The 27536-nt window shown below is 35.5% G+C and overlaps 3 protein-coding genes across 4 annotated transcripts; all 3 read right to left on the bottom strand.

Annotated features, from left to right (window-relative positions):
- Window positions 1–9872: 9872 nt before the first annotated feature.
- LOC107803504 (putative polyamine transporter At3g19553) lies at window positions 9873–13493 on the bottom strand. 2 transcript variants are annotated; one of them, XR_001652033.2, is made up of 3 exons: window positions 12400–13493; window positions 11132–11774; window positions 9873–10138 (listed from the first exon to the last, which is right to left on the bottom strand). XR_001652033.2 is itself a non-coding variant. In XM_016627245.2 (2 exons), exons 1-2 carry the CDS (start codon window positions 13362–13364, stop codon window positions 11240–11242), a joined length of 1500 nt encoding a protein of 499 aa, XP_016482731.1. In that variant the 5' UTR covers window positions 13365–13493; the 3' UTR covers window positions 11094–11239. The 2 variants fall into 2 exon arrangements, 1 of the variants encoding a protein (XP_016482731.1); XM_016627245.2 differs by lacking the exon at window positions 9873–10138 and having other exon boundaries at window positions 11094–11774.
- A 1965-nt stretch (window positions 13494–15458) lies between these two features.
- Window positions 15459–18637, bottom strand: LOC107803505 (uncharacterized). The gene is made up of 4 exons (XM_016627246.2): window positions 18517–18637; window positions 17065–17244; window positions 15968–16093; window positions 15459–15856 (listed from the first exon to the last, which is right to left on the bottom strand). The coding sequence occupies exons 2-4, from the start codon at window positions 17235–17237 to the stop codon at window positions 15676–15678; spliced, it is 480 nt and encodes a 159-aa protein (XP_016482732.1). The 5' UTR covers window positions 17238–17244; window positions 18517–18637; the 3' UTR covers window positions 15459–15675.
- Window positions 18638–22078: 3441 nt separating this feature from the next.
- LOC107803503 (phototropic-responsive NPH3 family protein NPY2) lies at window positions 22079–26663 on the bottom strand. Its single transcript, XM_016627244.2, has 4 exons — window positions 26397–26663; window positions 25230–25299; window positions 23492–24649; window positions 22079–22768 (listed from the first exon to the last, which is right to left on the bottom strand). Exons 1-4 carry the CDS (start codon window positions 26456–26458, stop codon window positions 22214–22216), a joined length of 1845 nt encoding a protein of 614 aa, XP_016482730.1. The 5' UTR covers window positions 26459–26663; the 3' UTR covers window positions 22079–22213.
- Between the last annotated feature and the right edge of the window lie 873 nt (window positions 26664–27536).

Below are 27536 nucleotides of genomic sequence, written 5' to 3'. Positions count from 1 at the left end.
GGCAGCCAACAAAAACATAAAGAAGATATTGAGGAAAATGGTCGAAGGATCCAGACAATGGCATGAAAAGCTACCATTTGCATTGTTGGGATACCGCACTACTGTTCGTACTTCAATAGGAGCGACTCCTTATTTATTGGTATACGGAACTGAAGCAGTAATACCAGCAGAAGTTGAAATTCCATCCCTTTGAATTGTCGATGAGGCCGGGATTGATGATGATAAATGGGTCAAAGACCGACTGGAGAAGTTGAGTTTAATTGATGAAAAAAGATTGGCAGCAGTATGCCATGGCCATTTATATCAGAAGAGAATGGCAAGAGCACACAATAAGAAGGTGCGCCCCAGGAAATTTGAAGTAGGGCAGCAAGTATTGAAACGGATCTTCCCACATCAGATTGAGGCAAAAGGCAAGTTCGCCCCTAATTGGCAAGGGCCGTATATTGTGACCAGAGTATTATCCAACGGCGCTTTACGTCTGACAGATGTCGAAGGAAGATGCGTCGACATGGCTATCAATTCTGATGCAGTCAAAAGATATTATGTGTAATTTCTTTTGTTGTTTATTTGATTGTTTGTACTTAGTGTTTATCGGATAATGAAATGACGGAGGCAATTCTTTCTTCTATCCAAACACTTTTAACATTTGTTTTACCCCTTTGTGCCTTACTTATTCTTTCATACCCCTCTCTTGGAATCGTTAATGAAAACGAAAAGTGAAAAAAAAGGAAAATAATAACAAAAACAAAAAGGGAAGGTCGCAAGAAAAACAAAGGAATCGAGTGAACTACGTTCGACCTGATTCCTCAAAGAGGATACGTAGGCGCCTCACGGCTCGGTCATAAGGTAACAAAAAAAAATCAAAAAAAATTCCCCAAGCAAGAAAACTGAGGCAGAAGTTATGTTTTTAAATTTTAAAAAAAAAAGAGAGTTTGATTCCAAGAGTTGTAATACTTTACCCATCAAAGTTATTTTGAATTTTATATCCTTTTCTTCTAAAACCTGTATTGATGTCTAAAAAAGACCTCCTGATCAGTATCCGAGGGGTGTTAAGACAGGAAAATGAAAACCGAGAATAAAACGCCAGTCCCCGACTGAATAAGGATCATGAGCTGAAAGAATTGATAGCCATAAGAATTCCCAACAGAGAAAATCTTATCGGCAACACTCCAATCCCCAGTTGAAAAAAAAAATAAAAAAAAAATGAGAGAGTCTTATCGGTGAAAACCTTCACAGGCACTATAAGGCGACGGGAGCTGTGAGAAATGAGAGAGTCTTATTAGTGAAAACCCCTCAAAGGGCACTATGAGGCGACAAGATAGATTGGCGGAAAGGATCCGCATTTTTGCAAAGAGTTGGGCACCTATTTATCCCCAGCAAGTGAAGACATCAGAAAGATTGATCGACACAAATAGACAGGGTTGATTAATCCGGAATGCACAACATGATCGTTGGAATCGGTTATCTCACCCAGATAAGTTCATTTCTTTTCTTTTCCCCATCATTTGTTCAGAAAGATTTTCTCTTTTTCTATCTTTTCATTTCTTTGTTTAAAAGACTTTTTCCAGAAATTTATGTTTTAAGAAAGGTCTTTCAAAGCTTACTACCAGTTGCCAAAATGGTACAACATAAAATGAGAAGAGGGAAGGCCAGAGACAAAGCAATAAGACAAAAGACGTTGGTTGCCAGACCGAATAATATTGTCCTAAAATGGCAAAGAAAGTACGGGGAAGAACCGAAAAAAAAACACATGTGGAGGAAATTGTGGGCCAAGTTCCAAGAGGATCCCCAACAGGACTCCTACCGAATATCGACCAAGTCCCGAGGTGGTCGGACAACACAGAATGGGAAAGGAAGAAAGGAAAATCCATCTATAGCAAAATAACCCCCAACAAGTTTTGAGATACAGAACGGGGAAGGGATAAATGGAAAAGCCATCCCCAGCAGAATGTTATCCCCAGCGAATAACATCATCCCCAACAAGTTTTGGGAACGCCAAACAGGAATAAAGGGAAGGGAACAATCATCCCCATCAGGAGTGACATGACCACTCTCCATAAAAAAAAAAAAAAAAAACTAACTAAATTTTCTTTGATTTGAATAGGAAAATAAGGTGTTGATGATGGCCAAAAGACACGCCATAAGAAAGATCGCCAGAACTGGGGCAGAAAACTTTCTACCACAAGTGAAATTTTCTCGGAGAATCGAGGAGACAAATACAAGTTATTTTTTACCAATTAGGCGCCCACCTGTATAACAAGGGAATACATTTCATGTCTTTACCATTAGGCGCCCACCTGTATAACAAGGGAATACATTTCTGTTTTTCATTTCATTTCTAGGTCGCCCACCAGTATAATGCGGGTATACATTTCTGTTTTTTTTTTCATGTTCTAGGTCGCCCACCAGTATAATGCGGGTATACTTTTCTGTTTTTATTTCATGTTCTAGGTCACCCACCAGTATAATGCGGGTATATATTTCTATTTTTATTTCATGTTCTCGGTCGCCCACCAGTATAATGCGGGTATACATTTCAGTTTTTCATTTTTAGGCGCCCACCAGTATAATGCGGGAATCCATTTCTGTATTTTCATTTCATGTCCTCGGTCGCCCACCAGTATAATGCGGGAATACATTTCTGTCTTTTCATTTCATGTCCTCGGTCGCCCACCAGTATAATGCGGTCATACCTTTCAGTTTTTCATTTCATGTCCTAGGCGCCCACCAGTATAATGCGGGAATACATTTTTGTTCTAGGTCGCCCACCAGTATAATGCGGGAATACATTTCTGTTTTTCATTTCTAGGTCGCCCACCAGTATAATGCAGGTATACATTTTCATTTCATGTCCAGGCGCCCACCTGTATAACGAGAGGAATACTTTTCAGTCTTATACTGCAGATCTTGAAATCAGTAACCCACCGGAAGGTAGAAGGTTACAACAGGGATTCCCAGCAAGAAACAATAAAAAATCCTCAGCACCGGAAAACAGAAGGTTGCAACAAGAGGTCCCAGCATAAACTCAAGCGCATGAGTCAAAAGGAAGAAAAGACGCGTCTTGAATGAAGTGGCATGTGAACATTGAATTATGCGCAGCATAACAAAGCTTAATGAAGAAAGCCATATCCCCAGCAGACAGAACGGAATAATGAAAACTAGTATTCAGAAAGGCAAAAGGCCAGTGTCATCCCCAAAGTCTCGGAAGAAAAGCACCGGAAGAAACGCAAGCCGACAAGAAAGCAAGGCAACAGGAACAAGTTGCAGATAAATGAGATCTTATGATTCGTAATCTAGCCTAGCTTCTTGTTTTCTTTTAAGCATGGTGTAATAAGGAGGTCAGCAAACAAGTAAAAGTAGCATACAACAACAGTAACATTGCAGTCCCATAGTAGTCCCAGCTACCAAAACTTTCCGAACTACATTGACCTGATTCCTGTTTAGCCCAGGATATGTAGGAAACCTCTGAAGCAAAGGTTCGGTAAAATCTTTCAAAAAATGCTTCAGACGGAGTACTCGAACGGGCAAAAAATCGCTCACTTTATCTTTGCACGAAAACCCTTCGTGTCTTCGGGCAAATAGGGGCAGCTGTAAGCACGTGATTTTTGCCTTATATGAGAATTACTCCCAAAAAAAATTCAAAATAAAATAATTTTCCTTGGTGTGCAATTTTGAGAATTTTTGTGACATTTTGGATAATTATTTGTATTTGTCTGTGCATGTTTATTTGTTAAATTAATAAAAATACAAAAAAAAATGTCGCATTTTGCATGTAGGATTTAATTCTACAATTGTTAGTAATTAAGTTTGTTTTACAAAAAAATAAAAATTACAAAAATAGGCATCTTTTGCATTTTTAGCATTTAATGTCCAAATATACAATTTTATGCTTAATTATTACTTAATTGTGCGTTAATTGTTATTAGGAGTTAATTTGCGCTTTTATAATTTACTTTGGTTCTTAATAATAATTTAAGTATTTTTATAATTTAGTTTTAGAAAAATAAAAGAAGAAAAGAGAGCAAAAATACAAAGAAAAATCGGAATTGGGCCTCTTCTTCAAATTCAAGCCACAGGCCCAAAAATTGCCCAACCTTCCCCATGACCCGGTCCATTTTAAACCGGGTCGACCCAGTCCATAACCCAAAGACCCAACACCCCTATTAACTTACATTTTTACAAAACAAACAAAAAGAAAACCCTAAAAATGCTAAGCTATCCCCCCCCCTTCTTTCTCTTCATCTTCCCCAAAGCTCCAAACCTTCCAGCCATGGCTGCCCAACGTTGACCACCCTCCAGTCCACCAGTCTCTGCCTCACGACCAGCTCCTCCGCCGCTGCTTCGTCTTCTTCTCCGCCGGAAAACCCTAAAAAAAAAAGAAAAAAAAACAAACGACACCCTCCTGCTGCATAGCTGCTGCTTCCCTTCCTCCTTCCAGCTGCCTCATCGAGCTGTTGTTGCTGCTGCATCCTCCAGTTCCGCCATTGTTGCTGCTGCCTGCTTCTGCTTCTGCTCTTTCTGCTACGTCCAGCCATGGACGAGCTTCATCGAGCTCCCATGGCTGCCCGCGTCGCCACTGTTGCTGCGTTTTTCTTCCAGTTGTCTGCTGCTTCACTTCATCGTCCTCGTTGCTGCTACTGCGTTGCTGCTACTGCCTTTGCTTCTACTGTTCCGTTGCTACTGCGTCTTCTTCATCTTTCACCTCGACTGATGCTTGTTGCTTCGTCGTCTTCAAGTCCGTTTATGTCCAAGTTCCATTGGTTTCGTTTAGAGTTCATTCGATGTTCGTCGTTGGTCATTTACGGTTAGTTGTTCTAAGTTTTATTTCGTCCATAATTTGTTTGATATTTTCAGATTTTGAATTAGCATAAGTTTGCTTTATTTTTCTTATTTATTTTTAGATAAAAATTGTTAGTTTAATTATATTGTTGTTAGATTTAAGTTGAAGATTCAATTTAATTATTTTTCAGTTTGTTTTATTAATTTTAAGAGGATTTAGTTTTAATATAGAAAGGTGTTAGTTTAAATCGTTTAAATTCGTTGTTTGTTGTTAATATAGATTTAATTCGTATTCATTTTTTGAAGTTCGTTTTTAATTCAGTGATTTAATGTGAAGTTATGTTTTGGTTTTAATTTTTGGATCATGTATCTTTGTTATAATTTTTATTGGATTTAATTAAGAAAGATTAATTGATTATTTGAAGATTAGTGATTTGAATATGTTTATTTGTTTTGTTTAAGTTTAATTCGAAGTTTGAATAAAGTTTGTTTGTTATTGTTGTTGAATCTTTTCATTTATGTTCATACTTTGTTTGGTTGATCTGGAATCCGAAATTTGTATAGTTTGATTTTCTTGTTTATTGTTTATCATTTATGATTATTTCTTGAGTTTGTCTCATAATCTTGTTTAAGTTTAATATAGGAATTGTTGGTTGTAATGTTGTTAGAGTTGATTTTAAGTTCAAATGATTATTGAATTTAGAAATCTGAATATACTTGTTTGTTGTTGTTGTTGTTGAATCTGAAAATAGGTTTGTTTGTTGCTAAAAATATTGTTCAATCAAAATTTTAGTTGTTCTTTGTTGTTCAATTTGTGTTCATGTGATTTGTTGTTGAAATGGTTCAGAAATCATGTTCATGTGATTTGTTGTTTGAATTTGTGTAGAAATTGGTCATATTGGCTATATTTTGGTTGAGTTTGATTAATTGATTGGTTATAGCTGATGGGGGTAGTTTGGTAATTTGCAGTACGTTCAGGGGTAAAATGGTAATTGCAATAAGGTCGGAGGGGTAGTTTGGTAATTGAACATTTTTGAATAATTCTTTATGTTAAGCATGGGGACAAAGTGTAATGGGGTGTGGGTGATATAGTTGTTTAATATAAATGGGGGACAAGACAAAATGTAGAATATGATAATTGTTTATGGTAGGCATGGGGAACAAGATGTAATGGGGTGGGGTTGATATATTTGTTTAATTTAGTGGGATTAAAATGGGGATGAGTGGGAAGATAATGGGTTTGGTAGGAGAAAATGGTTGTTTTATTAATTAATTAAAGGGTTTGGGGATGTGATATATATAGGAGGCTTGATCAGATTTTAGGAGACAGACAGATAGACATATAGAGAAAAAAAAGAGCTGAATATTTAAGAGAGAAAGAAAATTTCGAAAAAATATTAAAACTTGCAAGAAAAAAATACAAATAAAAAAGGAGCTGGAAATTAGAAGAGAGAGTAGTACACATCTGATAAATATTCTGATATACGGGTTTAGAAAAGAAGGGTTAAACATTAATTAGCCTTTCAAAATCTGAAAATTCCCTTGGATTCTGCCCGTTGTTTGTTGTTGGTGTTTCTGGATTTTATTTTGATTTTCAAATCTGTCACTGGGATTTCTGTTGACTGGATTGCTGGTTATTATTGTTGTTGTTGTGTTACGTACTACGTGGCTGACTTTCTTATTCTTATATTGACAATACCAGGTACACAACTGTAATTTTGGCCTTTCTGTAAGCTGAAAATGAAGAATGGAAGTTTAAATTTTTTATTTAGTTTTTTTTTTATTAATTGCATTTAGGTTATTTCATGTATTATTATTCTGTAAATCGCCGTTGTTTTGCATAATTAGGCATATTGTAGCGATGTATTAAATAATGTTTTGCTTTAACCTGATTATTAGGTAGTATATATTTAAGCATGTTCATTACTGTTTAAACTGTCAAATAATTAAAATAAAAAAAAATAACGTAAAAATGGCTTTATTAAATCAGTTTGGCAAAATTGATTAAGTTCCTTATTCATAAGGGTTTTAGTATCGCCAACGTTAAGTTAATCGGAATCATGTAGCTAAATTCAGTTAAAACATGAATTAATTTTGCGAATCAAATATTAGGACAGGATTTGAATTAAAACAAGGTTAGTTAAGGTTAAATTATTTAATTTTTAGAAATACGGTTTATTAATCAAGATTATTTCTAATTTTCAGTATTTGTAAATAATTGATTCAATAGCTCAAGTCATCTAACAATATGATTTTTAATCCGACTATGGGATAATTAGTTTTTTTTTTAAAAAATAAAAATATTTGACAATTCCATGTTGTATTTATAATTATAATTTTTATTACTTTCTGTTAATATTTGTTTTCTCTTCTATTTAATATGTTGTTTTAAGAATGTAGAGATTGATTTTATATTTATAGACAAACTTAGTAATAATAAAAATGTAGTCATTAAAGGATATTCTTAAAGTAATGAAGGATTTTGCTAAAAATAAATAGATGTAAACAATACAAAATTTGCAGGATTCTCCAATCTCATTTATTTATTTAATTATTAAAAAAAATACTTAGAATTTGGGATGGACTGTTTAGTGAATTTCACTTCCTTCCCCAAAGATAATAACGCGCTAGACTCTTTAGGCGCGATTTAATTAATTTTACCTTCTTAAACTCGGATGCGCATTTCATGCGACCCAAATCTAAATCCTAAAACATTGAATAAAAATGTGTTCCGGATTGCGGGTGCATTTCATGTGACGTAATCCAAAGACATGTTTTAAACGATGTTTACAATTTTTTTTAAAATAATAATATAAATATATATATAATAATAAAAGCGGTAAAGAGTTAAATTTTGCACATAGGTTCAACATGTATTAAATCAGATAATCAAGCCAAATATGACAGAGCCCTAGGTATTTCGGACCCTTTGAGATTCTTCAGAGAGTGGGTGAGGTGGCCTACAAGCTCGCATTGCCACCTAGTTTGTCAGAAGTCCATCCGGTGTTACATGTGTCCATGCTACGGAAGTATCACAGTGATCCGTCCCATGTGTTAGATTTCATCTTAGTCCAGTTGGACAAGGATTTGACTTATGAGGAGGAGCCGGTGGCTATTCTAGCCCGGCAGGTACGACAGTTGAGGTCTAAGAGTTATCCTTCAGTTCGAGTATAGTGGAGAGGTCAGCCGGTCGAGGTAGCTACTTGGGAGTCCGAGTCGGACATGTGGAGTAGGTATCCATACCTTTTCACCAGTCCAGGTACTTTTCTATGTTCGTTCGAGGACGAACGAAGGTGGGGAATGTGATGACCGATAGGTCATCTAGAGTTTTAAACCTTAATTCTGCATTTCAAAACCTCAAATATCTCACTTTAGCCTTTCTCAATTTGCGTGCGTGGTTCGTGTCTTTTTTTCGGAAGGCTTTTATTTTAAAAATTAATAAAATATGAAATTATGCCTTAAAACTCTATTTGAGTTGACTTCGGTCAACGTTTTGAGCAAACAGACCCGGATTCGTATATTGACGGTCCCGGTGGATCCATGTCATGATTTGGGACCTGAGCATTTGCCCGAAATCGAATATGGAGGTCCCTAGCCCGAGTTATCACTTTTGTTGAAAATTTAAAGTTGAAAGATATAATGAATTTAAAGGTTTGACCAATGTTTGACTTTCTTAATACCGGATCCGTATTTTGGTTCCAGAATTTTGTATAGGTCCATTACTATATTTATGACTTGTCTGCCAAATTTGGTGAGAAACGGAGTTGGTTTGACGTGATTCAGATGTCCGGTTGTTAAAACAGAAGATTTTAAGTTTTATTAAAAATTTCATTTGAATTGGTGTTCGATTCATAATTCTAGGTGTTATTTTACTGTTTTGATCGCGCGAGCGGGTTCGTATGAGGTTGTTGGACTTGTGTCCATATTTGGTTTGGAGCCCCGAGAGATCGTGTGAGTTTCGGATAGGCTACGGAAGGTTTGAACTTAGAAATTTCTGATTTCTTTAACTGTTGGTGTCATCTGATATTTCCTTCTTTGCGATGAGAGTAAAAGCACGAAGGGTGATGTCGTGCAGTTTTTATTCATTATGTTATCTGTTTCATTGGCTGAAGGTTTAGTTACTGTTTCATGTGCCATTTCATGTTGTAGTACCATACCGTGTACCCTTTTTTGCATGTCCCCTCCCAGTAGTACATGTTTAATCTTTATTTGTTGTTATGTTGTTCGTATATTTTTCGTCTGTATAGGTTTAATTACGTAGGTGTCCTGTCATAGCCTCGTCACTACCTCGTCGAGGTTAGGCTCGACACTTACGGATTACATTAGACCGGTTGTACTCATACTATATGATGCACTTCTTGTGCAGATTTTTGTACTGGTCCTAGCTGTACGTGAGGTGCATCAGCTCGGATTAGCATTTGGAGACTTGAGGTAGATCTGCTGGCGTCCGTAGACCTTGAAGTCCCCTTCCACTTTCCCTATTTACTCTTCTTTTCATTCGAGAAAGTTGTGCTTATTTCAAACCCTATTGTAGAGACTCTAGAAGCTTGTGTACTTGTGACTCCAGATCCGGGTTTTACTTAGATTTTATTGGTTATTATGTCACTCCGTACTTTGTTTTAGTTTCATTTCGGTTTAATTGGTTTTACTTATTGAATTGATTAAAATTGGCTTCAAGATTCTCTAATATTGACTTGCCTAGCAAGTGAAATGTTAAGCGTCATCACGGCTCCGAAGGTGGGAATTCCGGATCGTGACAATAGGACGTGGATAATGTTTGGATGGAGGTATAGATTGGTTGCTAGAATTAGTAGAGAATAAGATGGATCAAATGTTGGCACGCACGCTTTCTCTTGCAACCAATCGAACTCCTATCTGTTGCAGCTTTAATTGGTGCTATTGAGCTGGAGACCTAGAGCTCTCTCTATATTTCCCCAACATGTCAGACTCAGAGTATTGTTCAAATGGCAAAAAGAAGAAACTGAAGAGAGTACCAAGGGATCGAGTTGGTACAAATAACTGTAATTTCATCATGTTTCCGTTCCTTTGTTGTTTGAAATCACAGTTTCAGTGATACTGATATATGACATTTGCTTCAATGAACAATGAAAGTTGAATTAGTCAATCTTCTCTTACAGCTAAATTCTGAGATAGTCTGAGTTATGCGCCATGCATATCACAATTTGCAGTCATTCAGTGTTCTGTTGAGTATGGGCCCAAAGATTACGACGTTATCTACACTTTGTATGGTCAGTCAATTTTCTCTTGGAATTGTATTTGACGAACGCTGAATATCTCTTAAAACTCCACATACTCATTTTTGGAATCGACTATGCATGCTCCTCTTCTTTGTATCTTTCTTCAAAGAAATTATAATCCACAGAAATGAAAATGACAAAGAAATGTTAGAACCGTAAAAATCAGGTGTCATACGGAAGCTAGCAAAACAAACCTTGAGCGACGATAAATCATACAACAAAGGAGAAATATACCAAAAGAAACACAAACATTTAACGTGGTTCGGTCAACTGACCTACATCCATCGCCGAGATGAGCAATCCACTATATAAAAAGAGAGTACAAAATATCGATAGAACAACCTCACGAAGAGGCAAACACAAGTGACACACTAACACTTGTCCCGTAAAGTTCTCCCCCTAAACACTACTCTCAAGCCCCTATGGCTACATTGTGGATGCTGCTGAATGAGAAGGAAGGACCCTCAATTTATAGAAGTCCAAACATTTTCCTACAAGAAAAAGAACTAGCCAAGTATAGGAGAATTATAATTTCCTTCTATGAAAAGAAAAACTCAATTAAGGTAATTATATTGCCCTTTCCTTCAACAAATAGGAAAATCAAATATGATAAAAAAATTATGACAAACACCTAACAAGAAAGACTATGCATAAGTAAGGGAGGACTTCAGATAAATGAAATTTCCTAACAACTTATTATAATTTCAATTTATCCTATAGTATTGCACATGCAGAGAGCGACACATACACATATATAAAAGAGAGCATTCAGAGCTAAAAAGTTTAAGATTGACCGATACTGATAATTTTCTTAAACCAAGTTGGAAGAAGAAGAAATATGACAGGAGTTGGTATTAATAAGTTATATTGTGTTTCACATCAGCTACAACAACATTCCTCCCATAGTGTCTCATTCCATTTATAGCATATCTTTTCCAGCTTGAACTATGTTAATACAAATCGCAAAAGGGAAAAGCTTGAACTATGTTAATACAAATCGCAAAAGGGGCTCCGGGGTAATAAGCTTCAGGTACGCACGGGTTCTAAAAAAGGGCCAGACCCATATTTAATCTAGGAATTTTATGCAGCCTTACCTTGTATATCTCCCCTGACCTCCTTGTCACCCAACGACAACTCTTACTGTTGCACCAAGGCTGTCGTTCCTTGTGGTATAAAATGTACAAAAAATATGAAAGTATCTTCTAATCCAATGCTGACATTTCTTGTGACAAGGTTTCAGAATCCTCTACTTTCTTAGAGTGTCCGAGTAGGCTAAGAGATGCCTCATCAGCAACAACCTGATCAAGTTCAGTAGCTGCTGATTGGTCCTCAAGAATATCGTTAGAATGTCCTAATGGTTCATCTGTACTAATAAAATGGCACCAGTTTTTCTCCTTTGCATGAACTATGGCAGGATACAAGAATAATCCCAGAATAATGACCGAGCCACTTACTATATACGTCTGTAATGAAGCCAGATACATGACAAAAATAAGCAACAAAGCAGGTGGAAGGCAAATCGCCGTTGCTCCAAATATTTGAAATGGGACCTTATAAGGTCTGCGAAGATCAGGCTTCACTATCCTTAATTTTATGAAGGCTGCAAACTCGAGAAGCATTCCTACTGAATAGAGGAAGTTAAGAAATTCCAATATTTCTTGAAAACTCATCCATGACAGAATGATCACGCCCGTTGCAGAGCATAAGATGCTGATAGTGGGTGTCCCATATTTTGATCTGCAAGATTTGAAGTATAGTGACTTGTCTTATGATAATACACTCAGAATGCCAAAAAGACCAATCTGTAAATTTGTCTTCTCCCTCTTTTGGATGATACTCAAATGTCCGGTTTAATTTATAAAAACCATAAATAACAAGTTAAGAGTTGTTTTCATCTTTTATCATACTGCATATTTCCTAACTGTTTGGAGAAGAATCAACAGAATAGCTAATAGCATAAAAACTGATCCAAGTAAAGTATAAAGGAACAACTGATATGCTGCCTTGATCTTTCTTTGTGACGAACCCCATACCCCTATAATAATGGTAGAGTTAGCGGTGGCCCCAAAGCGGAATTGACCGGTGGTGCTTGGTCGAAGCTCCAGTAGGTAGCCACTCCCTTCTCAGACTTGAATTCCATCAACAGGGACACACTAAGATTCCCTACTTTTAATCATCTCAGTTAAATAAATATCCAAGAGCCTAAGATGAAGGTAGTTTTACTTTATATTTCCTCTTTTGGTGGAGCATTTGAAGCTCTAATATCAATAAGTCATGCAAGGAAAAGCTCAACCTTGTAGTAATTTACAAATGCTTACTATTAGAAACATCATAAAAGAATCAAGGGGGAAATTGCTCAAACCTTGACGCAAATATAGAAGGAAGCATTCCCATTTCGCTCATCCCAAGAAGTTGGAAGGCATCACTACTCATTTCAGCTTCAAACAGCCCCATATTAGACATTGCAGCTGCAGCCTGGATCCACCATTTCAGCCAAACGCCACCAATCAACATTCCAGCTTCTGCAAAATAACCATCACTCCACTCACTAGGGTCAGACTTTAAAGCTCCTGTTGCAGCCAGTAATGGAATAATATAAAAAGAAACCACCAAAACTACACCCGCGAGCAACGCGTTTCGAAACGTTCTACTAGGGTCTTCAACCTCTCCTGCTAAAGTACTGACCTTATCCCAGTAATTAAGATTCCAAAACATGGTATTAAAGTACCCTCTCCATTCAACCTTGTTGAAATCCACAACAATCCACTGTCGTGGTCTGATCCTAGGAATCGAGAGAATCGCCATTACAACAAACGGAAAAAGAGAAAAACTTGCAAGCAAAACAGCTGAAGAACCAACAATATGGAGGCCTCTATAATTCAAGTATGTCAAAGAGACAGTAATTCCTAACAGGGCTGGAATTCTCGCAACCAAGTGATTAAAAACGGGCAACGAATGCTTCAAGTAATCAAGGAACAATACAGGGTAAAGAGCATTATCCATGACACCACTAAACCATTTCCAAAAGCCTTCTTGAAATCCCCAGAAAGGGCCAAAAGCTGAAGATATCCAAATGACATAGCCACCATTTTCAGGGAAACTTGTGGCTAACTCAGCTGTGATTAGTGCTTCAGGTATGCTCCAAATTAAAGCGAAAATCACGAAACCAAGCAAAGCTAACAAAGGGCCTCCCCCTGCTTTAACTGAATCTTCTACACCAAAAGGGCCCCCTGATACTTCATAGAAAATCAAAGCAATAAGAGGTAATAAAGTTAGTTTTGGATTTTTCTTGTTAGTTGAAGTACTGTTCTTGACATCATTCACCATTCCCTCAGAATGATTAACATAAGATGGGAAGGAGAAAACAAGGGAGAGAAAAAGTCAACCCCAAGATTGCAGATCCTAATTCTATGGAAAGTATTAGGGTGCTACATAGCATATGTAAAGAGTTAATTCCTTAAGTATTATTATGGTCATCCAAGTATTTGTGAATTACCTACTAAAGTTACTTTTATTTATTTTAGGACAATAAAATCACTCATATTTGATTTTGTGAGAGACGTCACTTTTCCGGTGGCGGCTAAAACGCTTTGTAGGATAACTCTCTATTGAGTTATTTTGTTGTTCTAAAATAAATAAAAGTAACCTTAGTAGATAATTTTCAATACTCATAAAATGAATTATGCAGTAAAGAATGCAGATTTCGTTGATATTATGTATTTATGTTAGGAATAAGAGAGCTTTAGTTAAAGTTCAAGATCGTAAGTTTGCTGTTAATAAATATTTTCCTATATCATACTGGTACATGTTTTACTTCATTTCTTTGAGGTTTGTCCTAAATTCTAACAAGACTAAGCAATGTTGTTTATAGGAATATTTACATGTTATAATTACTTGCATATTTTGTCTAATGGCAGGTGAAGATGTACATTTTATTTTGGTGTCTTCTGTTTGTTACATTTCATGGACAATCCGTTAGGACTCGGGATAATTTTTAAAAGTTTGTAAATGATAGAGGTAAACCAAGTTGGATAGTATAATAATAAGAATAAATTTGACCGAATATTATACTAGAAGTTAAATATAAATAATATCTGAGAGTAAAGGATTAAATTTGGCCCTTTTCCCTTTATAACACATCCTCTCTATTTTTTTTCTTCTTGAATTCACTGCCAGGAAGAAGTGGACAGAGTTGACAAATTGAGAATTGTGTCATGCATGCACGTGCTTTGCAGAAAGGAACGGGTCTTTGTCTTTGTTTGGTGAGCCACAAGTTGCTTCTGGTCTTGACTTGCTTGCAGACACAACAGACTATGATATTTAAAGCCAAATTTCTACTTTGACTTTTAAATTGCAAATTTAGACTCCACAATGTATCTCCTTTCCCTTGTCTTTCTACAGACAGCGACAGGAAAATGAACGAATGATATTCCAATATCTCCGTTGTTTTAGAATTTTTATTTTTATTTTTATATTTTTCAATCATTAATGCCATTGAAGTTTTGGAAAAGTTGTACATCTCCTTGGGAGAAGTGCACAATTTCTCGTTTGTCAACAATTTCATTATTTTTGTTGTTAATAAAGTTATTAGTAATAGCTCTAACATGTAAGATTTTGCACCTTTGATCATTTTGTAATTTCTTTCCCTGCATCATCCATGTTGACAGATATGAGTAAACGCTCTTACATTTTATAAAATACATTGGCTTAGAATTTGGAATCCTTTGTCTTCAGACGTATCTTACATTGTTCCCATTCTTAATCCAACTTGTGCTTCCCTCTTTTTACTGGATATCTTTTTTTTTTTTTTGGGCACTTTTGGCTGTTTGAGACAGCCTACAGTTTCCTTGTGATCAATGCGTCATGGGGTAAAACACATTGAATCACACTCTTCCAAGATGAAAGCCTCCATTTGGCAGAAGAATGTATATAACCGCTGGCTAGCTACTCGTGTTATTGTATGAACTTTGAAAGCCCTCGGACAATTTATCCAGCTATACTTTCTAAAACTAGCTTTTCCAATAGCCTTCTTCTACTACCTGTCATGTCAATAATAATTTGGTTCGGATGCTAACCTTAGGTTAGGGGAACTTATTTGTCCTTAGTTTTACGCTCACAGCAGCTTTTGCTGTAATAGATTTTAAAACGTGATACCATTTATTGATTTAACTGATAATAATTCAATGAAGCAAAAAGGTATTCAGATGCTCCTGAATCTCATCGGCATGCATACAACGGGTGGTTCCTACTTCCTCGCAATTCCAGAAACTGCATTACTGACCTGGCAGGCTATGAAGATCAAGAAAGTACACAGACAGATACGATGAACTAATTCCTGATGCATTTTTCTGGTCTTGGTGTTTAAAAAGGAATCAAAGATGTTTTGAAGGGAAAGCAACACCCATCACTTTTGTAAAGTTCAGATGTATCAACTGAAACTTTTGCTTACTGACACTAACTTCTTGGTGCTCCGTCTATTCAGCAAACTATTTCGCTTACATATCAAAACGTCCATATCTAAGATAAAGATGCCATGATCCCAAAATTAATTCTCTCTTAACCCATTTTCCTATAAGAGAAATCAGTAAGAAAATCTTTGAACAACCTAACATCACAAGCATTAAAGAGGAGGGAATGATTAGTTCCCAGAAGTAGAACCCTCTGCTCTGTTATCTGTAATTTCTATACAATCCGCTGCTCGTAAAGGTGGAGGTTCATTAAACTTTAGTACGTAGGCAGTGAAATGAACAGACTGCAACGGCATTATTGCTTGAGCATCTAAATATGCATTGCAGGAGAAACACCATACTGATAGATCACTGCTCCAGAAAAGGAAAAGGAAATTCCAGTAAAAACATACCTCTATAGCTCAAACATGTGCTTATTCAATGAATCGACAAAAAGTAGTGTTGTGTTGTCAGAGAAGTTACCTAAAGCTGAGTGCAATAGAGTGATTGCTCTGCTTGTAATGATCGAGCATGTGCTTATTAACAAATCGACTGCAAAGAACCTCCTTGCAGCACAAACATAGCCAGTTCTCTGCTGGGTGTTGACACCTTACAAAAAAAAAAAAAAATCACACTATGTCACCAAATTCCTTTGCTTCTAAAAACAATATCCATTTAGCTAACTCAAGCCAGCATAGAAGGTTTAATAGTAAAGTCAGCCGTAGAAAATAAAAACTAGTCTTTTCCGAGATTGGAATAACTATACGTGATTATCATACAGATAGATGGAAGTCTATAAATACATGCAACTACACCTCTATGAACTATCAGAAAAGCCAAGCAATTGTATGGGCTATTAATTCCAATATATAGAGTTAAAAACAACAGAATTGAGAGTGACTAGCCACTACTTTCCTTAATAAGCCAGTGAATATGAAATAATACACAAAATGGAAAAATTACCTTTTAAGGATATTAATCTAACAACTTTAGAGGAGCAAAAATGTTATTTTTTCTAAAACAAGATAAAGTCACATATCCTTCATCAACCTTGAAACAAGTCCAAACTTCTTCTCTGTCCACGTCTTTGGGCCTCTCAAATAGAGAAATGGTCTAAGATTCTAGGAGAAAAGGAAGACTGTTGCAGCACCTATTATCTATGTTGTTCGGACTCTTCAAAAATGATGACAGGTGCGTGTCAGATCCTCCAAAAGTAGTACAATTTTAAAGGATCCGACATTGGTGCGGCAATGTTTTTGGAGAGTCTGAGCAACATAGCCTATTATGGGGTACTTGAAACGGTGAAATGTAGCAACATTTTTAGACATGACATTTCAATTCGTGATACTTTAATCTGGATATGAATTTTGAGTAGCTAAACATTGAAAAACTAATAGCCTTAAAATTGTTTATTACTATTACTTACAGCATAGAGCAATTAGAACATACATTAACCTCATTAAAAACTCAAAATAGAATTAAAAAGAGACAAATGATCGGAAGAAACATAATGAAATTATGGTATGACATGTACTGGATTCTATAAGTTCAAAAGAGATTAGGGCTGTAGGAAGATGAACCTGTTGCAAGGAGTGTCTGGAGTTGGAATGTGAATGAGATCGGAGGATAAAGAAGTCAGGTGATCACAGTGACTTAGGGGATCAACCCAACCAGATTCAGACCCATACAGCATCAGTATCTCATCTTCTTCATCAACGGTAAGTGAAGTCGACGAAGAAGCTTCATTAGCCATGGATCAACTGTGGACAAATAATGCTGTGTTAGCCACATTTCTGAAAGGAACCACACAAAGTTGAAATATCCTTTCGCATCAGATATGCTATATGAAAGAGGATTTTGAAAATCAAGGATGTGAAACGATTGGCATGTAAAATCTTGTCGGAGTAGAATGATTATTAGTTGGCAAAGATTAAGATACCAATCAATTGAATGAAACAGTTTGAACATACAGTTTTTGAATCTATTTTTCTTCCTTTTTTTATATACAACCAAATGGAAGAATATCCTATTTAATAGTTGAACGACATAAGCGAATAAAGATTTAGTAATTAAAAAGAAGAGAAAACAAAAGAGTAGAAAAACATTGAGACAACAGCACCACGACATGACAAAGTTAAGTTAAGCCCTCCAAAGCAACTACACTTACAAGCCCAAACGTAATACCAAAAGATATACCAACAACAACAACAGCAACCCAGTAAAATTCCACTAGTGGGGTCTGGGGAGGGTAGTGTGTACGCAGAACTTACCCCTACCCCGAAGGAGTAGAGAGGCTGTTTCCGAAAGACCCTCGGCTCAAGAAAACAAAAAGACAAAAGGAGACAAAAATTGAATGCACAGTGCGAAAATATATACCAATAAGAACTTATGAATGCACAGTGCTAAAATATAAAAGAGTAAATGCAACAAAAATTGAACACAGATAAACAAACATAAGTTCAGAAGGAGTTCGATCCCATGACCCCCCGAATACACAAAAGGTTACAAAGTGTTTAATTTGGTGCTATCAAATTAAGAAAGATGCAAACTCAGAGCAGCCTTTCAAACAGATTCACTGAGCTGAACCATCTAAATTTTTCAATAGAATGTCACTCATGTCCTCAGAATCAAGTAAATATCCTTTTAATCATCTATTCATAAATGATAATAGAGTAATACTTATGTGATAGGACAATTCATTCACTAATTCATTCCTCTTGATAGCACATTTACGCGGATTCCCCTTTTACAATCAATCATCAGTAGCTTAATCCCAAACCAACTGGGATCAGCCGTATGAGTTATTTTATAACAATTCTGCACTATTTCTATTTGGGCCTATTCATTCCAATACCAAAATAATTTGCCTCAAATCAGGAGTGTTCTAAAAGAAAAGGTTTTTTTTTTTTTTTACTAACTTTAAGTTTAACAATACCCAAATAAATAAAAATTCAGTAGAGCTTGACGTGCAAAAATCAATTGAAAAGGGTTAAGGATATTGATTCACAAGAGATGGGAAGATGGACAGATACCTGAGACGAACTATTTCGCTGTGGTGTCAAGGGAGTAGCGATGAAGTTGAAACTAGCCAAAATCACCTTGCGTTTTGGGCCCAGATACTGTGTATACCGCTCTAAAAAATAATCAAAAAATATATTTTTGTATATTATTATATAATATATATATTTTATATATAGATGCACACTTTTTGTATATTTGACTAGCTCACACAAAAAACTATTTATATTTGATAGCCGAAAAAGTGTATAAAATTTGTATAATTTTTATATATAACATACAGAATAAATATATATACAAAAAATACACTTTTTCGGCTATTATTTTAAGAGCGGCTATAAAATGTCATTTTTGCAAAATAGGTCTTCTTTTAAAGATTTTATTACATGTATGCCTCCACCTTTCCTATGTCCAAACTTCATCTCAGGCCCTGCCTCTTTTTTTCTTTCTTTTCCTTATTTTTTTTTAATGTTTTCTCACTTTTTTTTTTAATTTTTCACTTTTCCCCAATTTTGCTGTTATTTTTGCACTTTATTTTTCTTTCTAATACAATATTGCACTATTTTTCAGTTTCTTTTTAAATTACCTTTTCTTTTTTTTTTGTTTTTGCTAGCACTGACCTCTCATTCTTTTTCACTTTATTTTTTTCGTCTTAATTTTTTTTATAATTTTTTGATTTAGTCTTTTATTTTTTTTAGCTTTATTTTTTTAGTAAAATCTCTTCGTCTAGAATACTTGTTACTTTTTTCACTTTATTTTATTTTTCCTGTTTTATTTTTATTTTTTCTTTGTATTAAAATTCTACACTCTTTTTATTTTTCTTTCACTTTTTTTAATTATCTTTTCTATTATTTTTTATTTGTTCTTACTAACAATCTCTCACTCTGTCACTTCTTTCTCTTTTTATTATTATTTTATCGCCTTAATTTTTTATGTTATTTTTCAATAAAATTCCTCTGCTAAAATTTTTATCGTTTTCTTCCACTTTATTTTTCTTCTTTTCTTTCTAGATATATAATCGAGTCCTAAAATAGTATTGAGATACTTTTCATAATTATTAATCATTATAATTATCGAGAGTTATCATATCATTCTTTTTTATTTTATTTTATTTGAATTTTATATTATATTTATAGATGACTTTTTTCCATTTTATAAAACAAATTAGGTTTTTTATAGTAAAGAATTTATCACTCTTCACCTTTCTTTGTTATTTATAATTAAATCAGAGGATCCTACAATTTGGTATAGAACACTAATCATGCTATACCAATGTATAATATACAAAGAATATAAGAATACTATAATTTAATTGTAATTATGGTATACCAATGTGTAGTATATCAATAATATTAGGTATACCATTTAACATATTCAAACAAAGTGTATCATGATTCAACACTATATTGTATAGTATAATATACCAAAAATATTGGGTATAACATTTAATACTCAAACAAAGTATACCATGATTCAACATTAATTGTGATATACTAATAGTATACTGAGAATATTGGGTATACTATTTAATATGCTCAAAGTATATCATAATTCAACTCTAGTCATGATATACAAACGTAGAGAGGTGGTTGGTAGGTGTACTATTTAACATACTCAAAGTATATCATAATTCAACATTACTCATGGTATACCAATGTAGAGAGGTGGTTGGGTAGTGGAAGAATGAATTAGGGTTAGGGGTGTTTGATGTGTTAAAAACGGGAGATTAGATCTGAGCCATTGGATCACTTGATCAACGGCTCCGATTTTTAGAAGATAAGAATTGATAAAAAATGATTATTAGAGAAAAAACGAAATCTGTTGGATCCGTGTGATCGAACGGTTGAGATAAGGTCTGACAAAAGATTTATATTAAAGGAAAAATAGGAATTAATACAGATCGTTGATGATTTAGATCAATGGTCTAGATCTGTTGTGTTTGTATTATGAGTGGGAAAGATAGACGATGTGGCACGATGCCATTGATTGAAATGTAATAGGATGGATTGGCAATATGGGATGGAAGAGGTGGGTCGGGACCAGGTCAAGGGTTCGGGCTCGTGTGTTTTGGGTCAAATGGACTTAAACACATAGCTACAGTGGATTTAAATGGTTAATTGCAATTATTGCCTTTTGAGTTTTTAATTCCTTTTGAAATCAACTTAATCATGCTTAATTAATCGTGATTAAATATAATAAAATATTATCATCAAATATATTGTTATTGTTATAATTAATTATTTATTTATTAAAACATTTAATTTTATGAAACTAATTTTGATTAATTTAAAGTAATAAAGGTAGTATAGTTATAAATTAAAGATTAATTCAATGAATTAATTGTAAAACTTGTTTACTAAAATACAAAGATTATTTTAATTGTCACGATCCAATTTCTCCTATAAGCAGTGATGGCACCCAACGCTACCGCTAGGCAAGCCAACAGTGAACTAACCACATGATTGTTTATTTAATATTTTTAAAATGCTTAAATCCTGCATTAAATTGAGGTTCTGCCTTCTGCGATTTTCGCATCTGCGGAGGTTTGGCCGCTTCTGCAGCTCCGCATCTGCGAAAAAGGCCCCGTCGATGCGGTCCTCTCCTCAGCTGGCCCCATCGCTTCTGCGACCAGTGGCTCTCTTCTGCGAGATCGCTTATGCGGCACGTGCGCCGCAAGTCAACCCAAACTCTTTTAAATCCCGAACCAACCATTCCCGCAAGTTATAAATCAGTTAAAGCAAGTACGAGAAGTCTTATTCAGGGAAATGGGGAACTAAACCGATAAAAATTCGACTAGGTTTGGTTTGATTTGGTTTGGTATTGAGTAAAAAAATCCGAACCAAACTGACGTATAAATATATAATTTTTATATATACTTTTAAGATTTTATATAGAATTTTCTTTAAAAAATGTCTAGAAATATTTGGGATTATCTTGCGGGATATAATATTTAATAGTATATGAAGTGTTCCATATTTATTAACCTTAAATAATAAGTTGTATGATCACTTTTCTCATTAAGTGTTATAGTTGATTTGATTTGGTTTTGTTAAAAACCGAACCAACCCAATTTATGTACACCCCTAGGACAAACTTAATGACCATGCTTTGAAGAGTCGTCTCATTGTCGCATGGACAGCTAATTTTGGACCAGAGAATATATATACACGTCAAAGTTCTGTTTTTCTTTTGGCCCATAGAGACATTTCTTCCACTAGACCTTGTGTAATTATATGCTTCATTTTGGTAAAAATAGCACGGGCTAGTCAGTTTTTGGACTGGTCATTCAAAAATAGTTAGCGTTTACAAAGTAATTGAAAAATAACCACTATTTTGCTGCAATACGGAAAGTTCCAACAAAATATACTAGAGATCGGTGCACCTGTGTATGAACTTCAAGCATATTATGCTGGAACTCCAACGGTGCTCCAATCTCCAGTATATTATGCTAGACCGGTATATTATACTGGAACTCCAGTATATTATACTAGAGTATTTTTTCGGATTTTGAACAGTATTTTCGTTCAGATTTATCTTTACATGAAAAGTGGCTAAATTTCGATACTTTTGTGGCTATTTTTGAATTTCTCCCTTCATTTTGCAAGAGATTTCAGAGTAATTAAGAAAAGTAGTTTTTGACATGCTGAGGTCATTTAATGAAACCCCCAAAAGAATCCAAGACTAGTGACTACATGCATTTTCTAGTTAGGACTAAGAAACTGAATGTCTTCCTTTTCTTGAAGGTGTGTACTTTGCTTCTTCTAAGCTGGCAGAACCAAGACTCTCCGATGAATCTGACCCACTATTTTCCCCTTGCCCGCCTTTACTTGACCAGATTCTGGAAAAGATTCTCTTCGATGAAAGCAAGCCTTTCATTCTACTAGTGGCAGCACGTTTGGTATCTCCATTAACTTTGTCAATTAGTCCTCCATTTTGCAACTTTAAGGCTGCCAGCTCTTCTTTCAATGCCCTCAGTTCTTCAGCAGAGGCTGTAACCTCCGAGTCTTCTGTATTTGTTGTCGCTGATCTTGAGCTCTCATATGAAACACCAGCAGTAAGGTCCCTAATAGCTTTGGGCAGATCCGGGGTGCTGCAACCCGATGATGCATTGGCCCTGACTTGCTCAAAAAAGAGAACTTGTACGACAACACGTGACGGAAGTCTCTCATTTTGCACGGCATGTGTACATGCATTAACAGAGAGCTTCTTGCAGTCCATCAGCCCGCAAATTCTCTTTCTGTCACTCTTGCTGATCCCAGGGTGCTCCTACAACATCACAAGAACACCCATAAGTATATTCATTAGTTGAGAGTAGGAATTTTTTATACTACACATTTCCTTTTACAGCAGTAGTTGTGGCAAGTGTTCTTCACTAGAGATGACTTAAAAGTTAAAACACTGAATACCCAACAAAGCACCAACATTGCAGATAGAAATGTAGCCCCCATGTCTGAGAAATACTACATTTTCATATAATTTATTCAAAACTAGACCGAGTTTTTGATTCCTAGTTCCAGATAAAACTGAAAAGAAGTCAAGAAGATTAGTTTTAACAAAGGGCTTTCCTAGTAGCTAAAATCGACCTTAGATTTTCCAGGAAAAGTTCACTGGTAAGCATAAATCAAGTTTCTGCTACCACTGTATATGAGATGGGAAATGCTAGACTATTGCACAACAAATCACACCCTGGAAATATTACTTCAGTGGTGTTAGTGTTATCAAATGCAAAGTCTTTCTTTAACTAAAGAAAACAAAGAAATAAGTTTAACAACGTGATCGTTACAGGTTTCTTTTTCTTTTTTTTTTGGGTCCAAACGATCTTAAGATATGTTTACCAGACACCATCTATTATCACTAGCACTTGCCTAAGTATGAGATGCAGAAATTATGCCTACCTGTGGTTCACAAAACATGTAAGGGTAGAAGGGGAAGAATGCACTCTTTTTGTAATTGAACAAGTTTGATAGAGATGTTTCAACAGATTCTCACCTTGAGGTACATATCAATTGCGCGATAAAGGCTGTCATGACGAGGGCGAGGGAAATTTGTGACCATCTCTGCCAGACCAACAAATGTTGACAAAGGGAGATTAGGATCCTTGGCAATTTCTGTAAGGTATCCATCTACTAGCTTCGCCACCATGAGCTTTGAAGCTTCTGAGTCAAGCCCTGGCTTTCTGACCTCTGGAATTTCATCATTACCATCTTCCAACTCAGTTTTAGAATCTTCATCACGCAACACAAAACCTTCTAGTATTTTGTGGACGACATGGACATCATACATTGTCGCTTCCCCATCTATAGCTCGAATCAAAAGATCATCGACAGAAGCCTCCTCCAGTTGCTGCCCTATTCTTTTTACTAGTTCTGCCTTTACCATTTCTCCAGAATCCACTGAAACGGATGCTTTTAGCAATCTCAACAAGAAACTACAAGAGACGCTACCTTTTTCAGCAGGTAATAACCTTACAATTGTATCCAATATAGAGCGTGATCTGGAGACATCACCCTTGCTAAAGCCTGGCAACCTTCTCGAAGCATAAGCTTGAATAGCTTCTCCAATCACTTCCGGGGAAACAATCCCTTTATTCTTTATGTTGACAATAACCCGTTTATAAAGATCTATTTCAAGCTCACTTAAGTCATCAACCCACCAATCATTTGGCACCACACGGCTTCTAATTCCATTCGAATTTCCATTTTCCTCTGGTATCTTTGTCCGGTTATAGGTGTAAGACCAATCAACCTTGCGAACATCAATACATGTCTTGGATGCTATAGCATCAATACAGTAGCTGATCAACTTCACTTCCTCACACATATGTAACCGAGATGACTTAGTGGTCTGAAGAAGTATTATTGAATCTTTCCAGCTTCGGAAGATGCTCGAGTGAAGGAAAACATCAACCTTGTAAATAAGGTTTCCTTTCTCAACAGTCTCATGCATTTCAAGATACTCTGCAGCACACCTTGCTGCTATGACATTATAAGCATTCAGTGTAACGGTCATACTGTAACAAAACTTGGCACATATTTCAAAGGCACTAGGCCCTCCAGGAATGTCATGGATATAAACTTCATCACCATTTCCTTCACTAGTGCTCGCTACCAGCTTTTGCAAACAAGCACTCTTGGACATAAGAGGAAACTGCAGTTTTCACCAATTAGGAGTTATCAGAAAATGAACATGGGCAATCCAACAAGCAGTTTATAAATAGGTATTTTGAGAAGCTTACTTTCTTGATAGTTTTTACCATCGTTAAATTTATTAACACCTACATTGCAATGACTATAAAAATGCAGTGGAGATGCTTTAACAGTTCTATAAATACCACAAAGTTGAGCTGAACTGACTTCAAAAATAGATGGGGCAATGTCTTTGAGCCATTAGCAACACCAGTTCTATAAATACCACAAACTTAATGAAAGAATTATCCATGCTAGGAAGCAACTAGCACTAATGCAGATATTAGCAGTCTGAAGCATGCCTAGGAACAGATCTAGCACTCTGTACTTCTTAACCTGCTTTAATTAGGAGGAGAATCAATTTAACTTCCTTCAGGCAGGGGTTCTAGTGCCATTTCATGTAGTACTACCACCCCATTCGCTAATTAAACAAATACAAAAGTGTTCTCAGTTATTTCATTTCTCAAGAACCAGCAGGCAGATCATCTAATAAAATCTTGAGCAGAGGAAGATCACATATATTAATTGTCAGATAGGTTTACCTTATGCAGATAAAACTTCACATCTCCTATATTAACAACGATGTCAGAAGCCAACTCTGAAGCAACATATCTGCATCAAAGGAAATTTTAATGTTGAAAACTCGTTTAAACACTATGAGTTATGAATGCAGATAGATAGCTAGAGTTCACAGATAAGATTAAAACATACTGAGAATAGATATAAAAACTGCGTTAAATGCTGGTACTCTTGGTTCCTGCAAGCTGAATTTCAGTAATTTAAAGAGAATGGAATCTATTTCATTCGAAGTAGCTGACAGGCTTTGTTCTCCACACTGTCCTTCGAAATGAAATGGCATCATTCTTCTCTTCAAAAAAAAAAAAAACTTTGTAGCATATTTTCTTTTTTTCAGTGTTCGAAATAGGTGCCATCTGACCTTTATGTTAGAACCAACAGACATTCAACAGAAAGTACCTATTTGACCTTATTAATCATCCTTTTGACAAAGGTTCAAGATTAATCAGAGGACCAAGACGTTATATGACTGTTGACGTCGTTATTTTCAATTTCCAATAGCAGATGAATTAAGAAGACAACAGCCTCGTAAGATTTAATAATATAATCTTTCCCAATAATCAAAACCTTTTAAATTCCCCCTAATACCTCATAACCTCCCCGGTAATCATACTACTCCCGTCCCCACTATACGATAGTAATGCTTATACTGATATACAAAACTTGCTCTATTGATTTTTGGGGCAGCTATACATAAGAAAACGACAGTACAGTGACTAATATAAAGAAACTCCGTAGGCACTATATAGTAAGCACTGAAATTTCAATCAGTTGATGAGCATTTGAAGCACCTGATCCACTATCCTTAGAGCAATAGAAAAGATAAAGATAAGCCTGAAGATTATACTATGCTTCAAATCTCTAAGTTATTAAATGACCAAGCTCTAAAAAGGTATGTCATATGTATAAAAAAACAAAAAACAAAAAGACAGTTATGCAATTGGAGGTGGAGAAGTGAACAAAAGTACATAAATGTCCCCTCATTTGGTTTTCTGGTTTTGTTAGGGCGTACAACATTAGAGTTCAATCTGTATAAATCCTTTCCTCAGAAAGACATACAAAGCCTTCAATGCCAAAAGGGGATAACATTAGACAAATAAGCCAAAACAATTGCAGTGAATCTCAAGTCTGACCTGATATTTTTCCCATCTGATTGAAAGGTATCAGGTTTGGATCCAAGTTTCATGAACTTCATTTTCCTAGCAACTCAACTGATTACTGTACTACCTTTGTGTTCATAACCCAATGAATCGAGAATTTGCAAGAGTTATTTGAGAGAGAGAAGAAGAAGAAATGGTGAAGTGAAGTTGTTGTTAACTTTAAAAGAAATGGGAAGAGAGGTGCATTGTTTCCTTGGTTGGCGGCAAAGGCCACAGACCCCGGGGGGCACCCAGTAGACATTACCAACAGAGTTTCCACACTTAATTATTCTCAAAAACCAGACATACACATGCATCAACTCTCACTCCACCCCGCCCCCCACTCTTTTACTATACTACTTTTTTCAACTCTCTCTCATTTGCAATTTTCCTTATACTCACTAGGCGTTTGGACATAAAAATTAAGGAAAAGTACCCGATATACCTATGTACTATTAAAAATTATCCATATATGTTCTCCGTTATACTATGGATTTAAATTTATCCCTCCTGTTATCAAAGTAATTAACCTCTTTCATCACTTTGGTTAAGGTCGGAATAAGCCCACAACCTCACCCAAATGTTAGACCATGTAGGATTTGGATTGTCATGGTGGAGCACCGTTAGAAATAAGGGTATTTTTGATTACTTTGCTAACATAAGGGGTAAATTAGACCGATAGTATAACGAAGGACATATTTGGATAATTTTAATAGTACAAGGGTATATGTGACCCTTTTCGCTAAAAATTACTTATATAATTTTTGAAAAAAGTAATTTTTAGAATTAAGTTGAAAATTTAAAATTATGTTTGAATATGCATTTTATTTAAAAAAAATATTGCAGTAGTACAAGGGGAAATGAATTTATACTTGAAAAGGTGATAAAAGAAGTTTCAAACAGTCCAATTTATAACCGAACAATATTTTGAAGATAAGTATAGAAGAATAGGAAAAAAATGAACAAACGAGTCTTAATTCTGCTCTTTTCCAATATAAGCTATAGTAAAAGTTCAATGGATCTTTAAAGAGCTCCAGACTTTTTTGCACCGGATAAAGAAAGCAAATCTAAATTTAAAAATGTCTACCACCAAATGGTGTAACTAAAGGTTTGAATTCGAGCTTTGAGCATCAA

This window comes from Nicotiana tabacum, chromosome 18 (assembly GCF_000715075.1).
Source record: "Nicotiana tabacum cultivar K326 chromosome 18, ASM71507v2, whole genome shotgun sequence".
Lineage (NCBI taxonomy): Eukaryota > Viridiplantae > Streptophyta > Magnoliopsida > Solanales > Solanaceae > Nicotiana > Nicotiana tabacum.
The sequence above is the reverse complement of the archived record's forward strand: the minus strand, read 5'-3'. Positions and strand labels throughout refer to the sequence as shown.